Here is a 12,445-nt window from a genome sequence, read left to right on the forward strand (position 1 = left end):
CCTAACCCTAACCGTAACCCTCACTTCATCTCTAACTCTAGCTGATACTAAACGTAGCCCTAACACTAACCCTCGCTTCATCTCTAACTCTAGCGTATGCTAAACCTAGCCTCATCCTAACCCTCGCTTCATCTCTAGCTCTAGCGTATACTAAACCTAGCCCTAAACCTAACCCTCGCTTCATCTCTAACTCTAGTTTATACTAAACCTAGCCCTGAACCTAACCCTCGCTTCATCTCTAAATCTAACTTATACTAAACCTAGCCCTGAACCTAACCCTCGCTTCATCTCTAAATCTAACTTATACTAAACCTAGCCCTGAACCTAACCCTCGCTTCATCTCTAAATCTAACTTATACTAAACCTAACCCTATAACCGTAACCGTCGCTTCATCTCTAACTCTAGCTTATAATAAACCTAGCCCTAACCCTATCCCTAATCCTCGCTTCATTTCTAACTCCAGCTAATACTAAACATAGCTCTAAACCTAACACTCTCTTCATCTCTAACTCTAGCTTATACTGAACCTAGCCCTAACCCTCGCTTCATGTCTAACTCTAGTTTATACTGAACCTAGCCCTAGCCCTAACCCTAACCCTCGCTTCATCTCTAACTCTAGTTTATACTAAACGTAGCCCTAATCTTAACCCTCCTGTCATCTCTATCTCTAGCTATTAGTAAACCTAGCCTCAACCCTAACCCTCGCTTCATCTCTAACTCTAGCTTATAATAAACCTAGCCCTAACCCTATCCCTAATCCTCGCTTCATTTCTAACTCCAGCTAATACTAAACATAGCTCTAAACCTAACCCTCTCTTCATCTCTAACTCTAGCTGATACTAAACCTAGCCCTAACCCGTGCTTCATCTCTACCTCTACTGCATACTAAACCTAGTCTCAACCCTAACCCTCACTTCATCTCTAAATCTAGCTTATACTAAACCTAGCCTTAACCCTAACCCTCTCTTCATCTCTAACTATAGCTGATACTAAACCTACCCTCAACCCTAACCCTAACCCTCGCTTCTTTTCCACATCTTGGCTCAAACCTAACCCTCGCCATAACCCTATCCCTAATTTGTTATCCACATCTCCGAGCCAAGATGTGGAGGGCTAGAGTTATGGCTAGATTTGGGTTGAGCCGGGATGTGGACATGAAGCTATGGTTTACGGTTGAGTTTAGAGTTTGCCTGCCTGCCTGCCTGCCTGCCTGCCTACCTGCCTTTTTTCCCCATTGACTGCAATGTATTGACATAGACGACAACCCTGTGACACTTATATTTTTCATTGAATGCAATGCATTGACATAATTGTCAACCCTGTGGCACTCATGTTTTCCCAATGACTGCAATGTATTGAGAAAAACATCAACCCAGTGGCATTTGGATGACGTTTCCAGGCTGATAATGGGCTGTTCAGGCAGCATCAAAACTCATGATAATAAAACAAATTCAGTCACGAATCAGTCCCTTTTATTAATTCCCATTGACTTTCAAGTTTTGTGATATGGATGTGTATGTAGTGTGCAGAACAATCAGTCAGAGGAACCCGCTGGTCTCCTCTTCTGGGATCGGTTTCCATCCAGATACAGCCTGTTCTACCGGTGATTACAGACCACAGGGAGTCGTGACTTTTTCAATGAAATATATTCAAAAACATATAGCCCAAGCACTTTTGTATGGAAAGAATGTACATTTCTCTGTAAAGGAAAAAAGATCACTTGGAAATTTGGACAGATTCCATTCCAGTTCCCCCTCCCCCTCTCACCCACTTTTCTTTCTCTTTCCCTCTCCCCCAACCTTTCCTCCCCCTCTACTTCTCTTCTTCCCTTCTCTCTGTCCTGTATGGCTTTCAGCAATGCATTTCTCGCTGGCTGTTCCAATGCCTCTCACTAACTCTCTGCTTCGTCTGCATTTTTTAAGTCTCCAAAACCACACAAAACAAACCATAATTCCTTTTCTTTTTTTCCATTAATACTTGTTTTGACTCTGGCTCGTATTGAAATTTGATCAACAGCAAAATTAGAAAAACATCCACACAGCCTGGAGTACATAAGTCAGCTGTGAAAGTGCAATACATGATGCATAATGCACAAATATAGTGAATAGAAAACCCAATGTTTTCTGTTGGATGAGTTACAGCTTCACCTTGGCGCCTGGTTTATTTCAAACATATAAAAAATGAATCATAAAAGCATCAGAAGATGGAGAAGTTGGAACAAAGTAGATTGAATGCTTTCTTAAGAAGTTATTACAACTAAAGATATTTACACACCTCTAAAATAGGCAACATTTTACCTCTAGTGTCTAGAATGGATGTACAGTATCAATGCCATACCATAGGTCAGTTGTTTTGATTTCTTCTCCATTGTAACTGATATGTCTGGTACTCCTTGCTCTAATTCTAGTGCTGCCAGTGATGCCTGGATATTAGTAGTTTCTAAAGGAAGTGCTGAGGGTCTCTAGGCCTGCAGGAAAAACCTGTCGTCTGCCTGCAAATTAGCTTCACATGTGAAATACTATGCCACCTCACACAATGAGGTCACACAATGTTTGTAGTCAATGTCTGTGAGTGGGTTTGAGATAGGCAGTACTGTACATGTGTTGGTTGAGGGTTAAGATGGTCATGGTTCTCCCTCTCTAGTCTCAGTCTATGGGTCTGACCATCATGCGGACTCCTTTCATAGAGTAGAATCCTCCGCCGTAGTCCGCCCAGAAGATTCCGTCCTGAAACTTGCTGCGATAGACCCCACCGGAGTACCAAACACCGTTCAGATTGGCCTGGCCACAGGAGTTGTACCACCAGCCTCCCTTATGGAAGTGTGCACAGTTACCTGCATCGAGAGAATATAAATAGTCCATTAAAAAATACCCATTCAGTTTGGCTCATAAGTGTTCTTAAGGACCTACTGGATGTCTTAGGTGTTTAGTCAACAGTGTATCATTTGATTGATTGACCCACCTGAGAAGGCGTCCTTGTCTTGGTCCAGTGTGGTGAACTGCTTGCCGTTGTGGCTGCTGAGTGAGTCACCAGCATTTCCCTGATAGGTGCCCAGCCTCAGGCGGTAGCCCTCGCTCTCAGGCTCCAGGTGAAAGCTGCTGTACTCAGCATACACCTTCTTCCCCATCCAGTCCTCCAGCTCCACTAGAAGTCTGTAGTCAGACTGCTTCCCTAAGTTGTAGATCCCAAGCAACCCCAGCCAGTACTCACCGTCTATGTTGCCAAATCCATTCTGAGAAAGGAGGGGACAGAGATAAAAAAATTAGTAATTGGTTTTGTAGTCAGAGTGGTTTAAAAAGAGGAATGTTAAAATAAGGAATACTGTAAATCAACTTTTGTCAAAAACTACTTTCGGAAGACAAGACAAGTAATTTTGGCCAGTCATTTAATTTACTTTTTGATTCTCCTGCAAGTTAGTATTAATCTTCCTTGGACATAATAATATATAAGACAAACAATCATTTGATATTCGCATTGAATTACTGTACTATAATTAAAATTGGCTATACAGATGAAACTAAAGACATTGTGGAATCCATACTGGAAAATAATAAGCATCAATCTTAGAAATGGGGGCTTTCATTGTTCATATTTCAACCCCAAACAACAGTTGGAATCCCTGCTAATGGTGATGACACTGGCACCCCTGTGTGTGCTGAAAAACCATGACCAATCTGTACCTGGCTGTTCTCCTCAGAGCACTTCAACACTAAATAGCTGTGGTCTGATTTGGTTTCTGATTGCGAATTAAGTAGTCCAGCCGGGAATTATGATTGTCCTGGGCCTCCACTACAGCTGTGTGTGTGTGTGTGTGTGTGTCTGTCTGTCTGTCTGTCTGTCTGTCTGTCTGTCTGTCTGTCTGTCTGTCTGTCTGTCTGTCTGTCTGTCTGTCTGTCTGTCTGTCTGTCTGTCTGTCTGTGTCTGTCTGTCTGTGTGTCTGTGTGTCTGTGTGTCTGTCTGTCTGTCTGTCTGTCTGTCTGTGTGTGTGTGTTCGCGTGTGTATGCATGCGTACGTGTTTATACAGTATGTGGTGGATTGGTGGTGGGAGATTGATTCACAACCACTCATCTATGTCGAGGAGAGTTATTAAGTTCCAGTTAAACATACGCTAGCTAGCCTGGCAGAGCTATATGGAACACTGAATCAAATCTTCAAGCAAGAAGCAAGGCCAACGCAGATACAGTTCATCATTAAGATGTACTGGATGGATGTAGCTAGCAGAGCTGTGGTGGTTTGGAACGTAAATGTTGGAGATTGAGCGGTGGAACATACCTTCCTGCTGGGTCTTCCTATGTTTCATAGTGGCAATCTCAAACTTAATCTCTTCAGCATGAATACGCTGAAACACACATTATATTATATTATAAGTGAAAACACGAGGGGACCAGGCCTTGGAAAGGATCCCGAGACACCAGACCAGATGAGTTCCTTTGGATAAGTCATATAATGGCACCATTGTTGTCTCTGGCTTAAAGGTTTTGTAAGAAGAGATTGGACAGGCAGAGGTGTCTTTGTCATTGTCACCTTGTAGGCGTCCCAGTTCCTGAAGAAGTTGACGGAGCCATCCCTCCTGCTCTGGATGACAGTCCAGCCTCCGTTGTCCAGGCCCTGCTCACACCACACCTGCATGGGCCTCTCTGCCTCATCAGGTTTCAACAGGTACATACCGCTGGTGCCATGGCCAGCCTCCTGCGCCTGAAGACAGTCCCTGAAAGGACCTGGGGCAGGATGGATGGAGGGATGAAGGGAGAGATGGAGGCAGAGATGGAAGAAGGGGGAAGAGATGGAGGGATGTGGAAGAGATGGAGGGACAGAGGGAGTGAAGGAGGGATGTATCTGTTACAGACCTTTAATCACCAACCAGATGTAGGCAGCTAAACCAGTGAGTGTGTTTATTATTCTAGTTTACCTCTTACTAGAGTTCATTTGTTATACATTTGTCTTAGAGAAGATGTGGACAGTTAAAAACAGTGACTCACTGGGCGCAGATGTCATTTTAACGTCTAGTTCTGATTTACATTTGGTTGAGTTGTCAATTAACGTGAGTTCAACGTGAAATCAGTCAAAACATTTAATCAGGATTTATGTTGTTTATGTTTATGTTGATGACTTTTTGAAAATCCAATCAGTTTTCCACGTTGATTCAACATCACCTTGAATTTTGTTCTTGAAATGACGTGGAAACGATGTTGATTGAACCTGTTTTTGCTCAGTGGGTAAATTGTTTAATGTGAGATTAATATTTTACTAGTTTATAGAGGAGTGTAGCTACTGTATTAGTCTGTATTAGCCTGAGCAAGCAGTGGTGAAGTAAACCAGAAGTGCTGCTACTTTGTGGTTAGGGGAAGGAAACCATGTCATTCCATCCTGGCTTCTGTCCATGCTTAGCATGAGAGGGAGCAGTCCTGGAGAGGGTTTGCTTTCTTACAGAGCTGCCTTCAAATCACACATGCTTTATTATTCTAAATGTGTCAGGAATTTTGGTTGATGAGTAGAATCGCACAGGCTTTTCCTTTCTCTTTTCTTTCTTCTGATTTTAGACAAGACCACATTTTTATTTCCATCGAGGTCTTTCTTTCTGGTGAGCAGCACCAAACCTAGTTCCAGCTGAACCTAGTTCCAGCTGATATGCAAATGTTTCATAATAAATACTCAGTCTAAGAAGAAAATGAACCTGCTGTTCCATTCATACACCCATTGGTCTGAGGTTGTGAGGTTCATTTAGAAATACCTGTTTTACCCTTGGCACCAACCACCCACCCACACATCCCACCAACCACCCAACCTATTAAATGACTCAATCAATCAGTTCCCTCACCCTCTGCACTGAAGTTGCCCTGCGGAGCCGTCCGGAGCTCCAGGGTGCCTCCTGTGGGTGCCGGCCCCACTCGGGAGCTCCTGTCTCTGGGGAACGCCCGGCTATGGTCCCTCTGGATCTCGTTGGTGAACCTTGGGATGCTAACCGGTATGTTCTCCGGCACTACCTGTACCAGCGGTGGGCCCTGAGGAGGCTGCTCCTGCCGCCGGCCGTACACCTGTAGACAGCGCTCCTCCAGGGCACCAATCAGAACCGACTGGTTGTTGACCATGGCAGAGAGCGTGGCGTAGCGGACCTCCAGGTCGCGGTAGCGGGCGGCCAGACGTAGGGACTCTGCCGTGGCGTTGAGAATGCGTCCTTCCAGCTGAGCCAGCTCCAGAGAGTTGTCTCTCTTCCTGATGATCTCATGAAGCAGCTGCATGTAAAGCTGGGTCACCCTGGAGTTCATGTTCCTGCTCTCCTTTCTCAGCAGCTTCATCTCGTTCACCATGTTCCCGTCCACATCCACCACCAGCTTCAGGTTGTCCATCTCCCGTCTCTGTTTGGAGAGCAGGTCCCTCACTGCCGCCACGTCCAGGCGGGTCACGCGATCCTTGTCCGTGTGTAGGCCCCGGCTGGCGCAGATGGGCCCTGTGATCTTCTGCTCAGGGACCAGGAAGGTGTACGAGCACTTTTTGGGTGGTTCTCCTGTGTCCTCTGGAGCCCTCCGCCTCCGGGTCAGAATGGGGGATCTGAGGCCCTCACTGCTGCCCCAGACAGACAGCCCAAGCAGGACAAACAGACATAAAGCTCTGGGCCCCATGGTCAGTTACTTGTTTACTCTTCTCTTCTTCCGTTCCTCTACAGCTGACGGCTGTGTCACTGTTGCACCTAAAACACAGACGGGAAAGCGGGGCAATATGTGGTTGAATTCTTAGCAGTGGTGTGTGCAAGCATGCAGAAATATGTTATCACAGCTCCAATTCTGGCTTCAGTTAATTTACTCTTGGGTGTTCCTTCATGCTACTGAGCGTGTTTGGTTAGCTCCTGTTATCATCTCCCCTGCTTAATCAAGCTTCTCCAAAAGCTTCCAGGTTGTATCTTTAGATTTGAGAAAAGGGCAAAGGAAAACATTTGTATTATTATGTGGAGAGATACTGTTAGAAAAGGTCTGTACTCTTCCATAAAAAAGTCTGAAAACCAAGTAGAGAATTTTTGTTTGGCATTAAAGGAAGGCAAACATGTAACACCAATTCTAAATAAAATATAAAGGTCTCGGAGAGACCTGTGCACCTCTTTGGCACCAGTTGGAGGACAATGATTGTTTCAGACTGACCCATTTTACTCTCATCCTATTTCGTCTGGCTGGCCTAAATATGGAGACATTTGGTATCGGCTGAATTTGGTACAGAATTAAAGAGCTGGATGTGTGAGACTGTGAACATGAATCTCCTGGTTTATGAGTAATGTTTTCTGGGAATCTATTTTAAGAAAAGAGGCTCACATTTTTACCTTATTGGTCTTGACCAAGAATGGAGAGCAGGGAGGGTTGCTGTTAAAAAATGCATGTTAAGTGAAAGACCCCTCCTTTTCAATAGATAGCTTGGCTTGCCTCCGGCCATTCAGATTGCTAACAGCGGGCCAAATGTTAGACTGATGTTGCACTTCAGCCAAACCACAACCAGAATGGCGTATGCAGAGGATGTGGGCCAAAAAGGTTAAATAACCCTCAACCATCCAACACTTTTGACAGGCGCACATTATGACCTACTTCACATCAATAGACTCCCCATCAAAACAAATCCCCTGGATTCAAACATAGTGAGGAAGCAAGGACTCACTGTCTCTTGAATGGAAAAAGCAGTGGGGCACTCAATCATTTCTGCCTGCGGTCTTTCATGAAATATTCTAAGCTGCATTGAAGGTTCCAACAATACTTAATGGGAAGATGGTGGCAGTATTACCTAAACCAAAATGGCTGTGGTGACAAAATTGTTCCCTTTATCACTGTCAAGAGAGAGAAACATTGTTTTACTGCCTGGCTTTGGCAGTAGACAACATACATTTTCTTCATGTATGTACTATTGATTTAGTTATTTGTCATTACCAGTACAGCACTGGAAATCCATTAATTTCCTTTGTGTCAGGCTTTCAGACAAATCAAACCAAAAACACCCAAATGCAGACTAACGGATGAAAAATAGTTTTAAGGAAAGTTGGAGGAGAGATTTTGAAAGTGATATTAGAATTTGAGACTTGGTTCTTGAGCATAAGCCATCAGCTGTCTCTCTCCTTCTTTTAGTAAAAAACACTCATTCATAATCACTCTCAATAATTTGGCTTCAGTGATTGACCCTTCTTAAAAGTTAGTCCCAAACCCCAATTACAGACTCAGATAAGTGACAATGTTTACACAAAAGGCTCAGTTTGAGAATCACAGGACTATTAACGTAATAGTGTGTTACTACTGCTATATGTGTCTGTCGCTAACAGCCTAGGTCTGCTGGTCTTCATCAAGTCAGCCACAGTCAGAGCATTACATTTTTAATTGACTTATAAAAAAAAGTATTCAAAGTACATTTTCCTACTCAGGCAGAGCCAGACCAATAGCTCATCAATATTAATGGGGCGGTTTGCATCCAGACAGGTCAAACTTGCGGTGACTGTCCTACAGTACAGTAGGCTAGCAGAGGACAGTGCCAGTCTTTGGGGTAAATGCCCTCCAGTGCCAGCGGGTCACTGGCTGTTCTGTTGTGACTCAAGTGTGTCTGTCCATTCACTGGCAGGCCCAGGGGGGATGTTTGCTCAGCCTTTTTCCCCCTACCTTGTGTCTGTCTAATAGCTGACGCTTGTAAGTTAATAAACCATTGATAACAGTTAATACACCTTTAACAGCAGCTACTAAAGAGGTAATAAACAGAAAATAAATTAGCACACGACTGTATTACAATAAATAAATGAACAATTCATTGTGGTGAATGGTGCCAGTTCTGGGAGGCTTCTGTTAAAGTACAAGCCCTTTGTAATGATATTTCTACAAAATAAACTATTTAAATATAATAGACCGCAATTTGGTAATCACAGAAAATAAACAACCACGTACCCATGGCGATGACAAATACGATCTACAAACTATCTCTGGTCTGAACAATACCGGAACTGGAATTTGCCATTGAGGCAGCTGTTGAACAAAGTTTAAGAAAAGACACACAGGACAGTATAGGCCACAGGAAAAGAAAAGTGTGTACACACCTGTAGCTATGTGTGAAGACAGCCTGTGCGTCTCAACGTTGTTTGCTTCTTCTGCTGGTGCTTGTCAGAGGCTTGTGGGGGCCGATGTCTCAGTCTCAGTTGTGGCTCCTGTATAGCGGCATGCTCTTCACTCTCCTGCCTTCTCCTTAGTACTGGTCTCTCTCTCTCTCTCTCTCTCTGGACTCACAAACTGGTTAGTGAATGTCTGTGCAGACACACACACTCACTCACAGTAGGATGGAGGCTGGTCCAGAAAGTTTGAGCTAGCCTGGGGGGATGGTGAGTTTTTCCCTCTGGAGTGGTAGGTTGTCCTGCCTACTCCCTCTGTCATAGTGCTCCTAAAGAATAACATAACTCCTCCTATTATAAGGTTCCAATTGCTAATGAAAGAAAAAAAAGAAAAAGAGCAAAATCCACTAAGCCTGGGTGCCTGGAATTGGTGTGTGGTGATGACACCCACTCAGGATCACACACACATACTCAATCTTGCCATTGCAGCTTAGAGCATGGAATATGTCTCACTCACACAAACTCTCTCTCAGTCAGGCATAAACATTCAATATGTGGTTAAACTAGGAAACTTTCCCATATACACCATACACACACTTGTTATTAACAACTCTCAATCAATTTTATTTTAGCAAAGCTCTTTGAACATTTCTCTCTCATACATACTCCATCTCTGTCAAAAACACTGGTCCTAGAAGTCCTCTTAGAAGAACTGATCTTAGGGATATTGGCAGCTGTGTTTATTTGGCTACGGACACAACATGTGGAGGTCTTAGCAGACAAAGACGTCTTTAGACAAAATGTTTGGGACGTAAATCCCAAGGGAGGAAATCATTTTGAGTGTGGGAGAAGGGTATCACTTGGAAGATACTGGGATGGGGGACTATTAAACTTTCTTGACTGCGGTGTGTGTGTTTATATGTTTTAGTTTCTCTCAAAGGTGGTCGTTTGAATATAAAAAGAGGTCTCTAAATAAATTATATCAGAATGTAGAAGCACTTAACTCTGGAGAAAAGGTCCCTTATGAATGTGAAGGACACACACGAAGCATGTAGCATTTATTTATTATATTTTTTTATTTATTTAACTAGGCAAGTCAGTTAAGAACAAATTATTATTTACAATGACGGCCTAGCCCGGCCAAACCCAGACGACGCTGGGCCAATTGTGCGCTGCCCAATGGAACTCCCAATCAAGGCAGGTTGTGATACAGCCTAGCAATTGATTTCAAGCTTTCTCCACCCCTTAAAACTCTTTAAGGAACCTGTTACAAATCACATGCACAGATTATATTTTATTATTGTGCCATAGTCCTCAATAAAAAAGTAAAGTCAGGAATTATAGTCAATGAAATAGATTGTTCTGTCAGATTTAGACACTGTACTTTTTTTAGAAATTGTGTTGTATATTTTTATTTAACCTTTAATTAACTAGACAAGTCAGTTAATAAGAACAAATTCTTATTTACAATGACGGCCTTGTGCACCGCCCTATGGGACTCCCAATCACGGCAGGATGTGATACAGCCTAGATGTGATACTGTAGGCTAGTGATTTTTAAATTTTTTATTTTATTTCATCTTTATTTAACCAGGTAGGCTAGTTGAGAGCAAGTTCTCATTTACAACTGCGACCTGGCCAAGATAAAGCATAGCAGTGTGAACAGACAACACAGAGTTACACATGGAGTAAACAATTAACAAGTCAATAACACAGTAGAAAAAAAGAGAGTCTATATACATTGTGTGCAAAAGGCATGAGGAGGTAGGCGAATAATTACAATTTTGCAGATTAACACTGGAGTGATAAATGATCAGATGGTCATGTACAGGTAGAGATACTGGTGTGCAAAAGAGCAGAAAAGTAAATGAATATAAACAGTATGGGGATGAGGTAGGTAAATTGGGTGGGCTATTTACCGATAGACTATGTACAGCTGCAGCAATCGGTTAGCTGCTCAGATGGCAGATGATTGAAGTTGGTGAGGGAGATAAAAGTCTCCAACTTCAGCGATTTTTGCAATTCGTTCCAGTCACAGGCAGCAGAGAACTGGAATGAAAGGCGGCCAAATGAGGTGTTGGCTTTAGGGATGATCAGTGAGATACACCTGCTGGAGCGCTTGCTACGGGTGGGTGTTGCCATCGTGACCAGTGAACTGAGATAAGGCAGAGCTTTACCTTGCATGGACTTGTAGATGACCTGGAGCCAGTGGGTCTGGCGACGAATATATGTAGCGAGGGCCAGACAACTAGAGCATACAGGTCGCAGTGGTGGGTGGTATAAGGTGCTTTAGTAACAAAACGGATGGCACTGTGATAAACTGCATCCAGTTTGTTGAGTAGAGTATTGGAAGCTATTTTGTAGATGACATCGCTGAAGTTGAGGATCGGTAGGGTAGTCAGTTTTACTAGGGTAAGTTTGGCGGCGTGAGTGAAGGAGGCTTTGTTGCGGAATAGAAAGCCGACTCTAGATTTGATTTTAGATTGGAGATGTTTGATATGAGTTTGGAAGGAGAGTTGAGTCTAGCCAGACACCTAGGTACTTATAGATGTCCACATATTCTAGGTCGGAACCATCCAGGGTGGTGATGCTAGTTGGGCGATGAAGACGGCTGCACAGTACTGTCTTTTATCGATGGAGGCCAATGATATCGTTTAGTACCTTGAGCGTGGCTGAGGTGCACCCGTGACTGCAATGGAAACCAGATTGCACAGCGGAGAAGGTACGGTGGGATTCGAGATGGTCAGTGACCTGTTTGTTGACTTGGCTTTCGAAGACCTTAGATAGGCAGGGCAGGATGGATATAGGTCTGTAACAGTTTGGGTCCAGGGTGTCTCCCCCTTTGAAGAGGGGGATGACTGTGGAAAGCTTTCCAATCCTTGGGGATCTCAGACGATATGAAAGAGGGGTTGAACAGGCTGGAAATAGGGGTTGTGACAATGGCGGCGGATAGTTTCAGAAATAGAGGGTCCAGATTGTCAAGCCCAGCTGATTTGTACGGGTCCAGGTTTTGCAGCTCTTTCAGAACATCTGCTATCTGGATTTGGGTAAAGGAGAACCTGTAGCTGCGGGGGGTGGGTGGGGGGCTTTTGGCCGAGGTTGGAGTAGCCAGGAGGAAGGCATGGCCAGCCGTTGAGAAGTGCTTGTTGAAGTTTTCGATAATCATGGATTTATCGGTGGTGACCGTGTTACCTAGCCTCAGTGCAGTGGGCAGCTGGGAGGAGGTGCTCTTGTTCTCCATGGACTTCACAGTGTCCCAGAACATTTTGGAGTTAGAGCTACAGGATGCACATTTCTGCCTGAAGAAGCTGGCATTGGCTTTCCTGACTGACTGTGTGTATTGGTTCCTGACTTCCCTGAACAGTTGCATATCGCGGGGACTATTC

General features: G+C 43.9%; 1 protein-coding gene across 1 annotated transcript; it reads right to left on the bottom strand.

The window, feature by feature from the left end:
- Window positions 1–1,817: 1,817 nt before the first annotated feature.
- On the bottom strand, window positions 1,818–9,342 carry LOC135512022 (angiopoietin-related protein 1-like). The gene is made up of 5 exons (XM_064933616.1): window positions 9,052–9,342; window positions 5,821–6,690; window positions 4,527–4,720; window positions 2,963–3,233; window positions 1,818–2,834 (listed from the first exon to the last, which is right to left on the bottom strand). The coding sequence occupies exons 2-5, from the start codon at window positions 6,620–6,622 to the stop codon at window positions 2,647–2,649; spliced, it is 1,455 nt and encodes a 484-aa protein (XP_064789688.1). The 5' UTR covers window positions 6,623–6,690; window positions 9,052–9,342; the 3' UTR covers window positions 1,818–2,646.
- Between the last annotated feature and the right edge of the window lie 3,103 nt (window positions 9,343–12,445).

The sequence above is a fragment of the Oncorhynchus masou genome, chromosome 3, assembly GCF_036934945.1.
Source record: "Oncorhynchus masou masou isolate Uvic2021 chromosome 3, UVic_Omas_1.1, whole genome shotgun sequence".
Classification (NCBI taxonomy): Eukaryota; Metazoa; Chordata; class Actinopteri; order Salmoniformes; family Salmonidae; genus Oncorhynchus; species Oncorhynchus masou.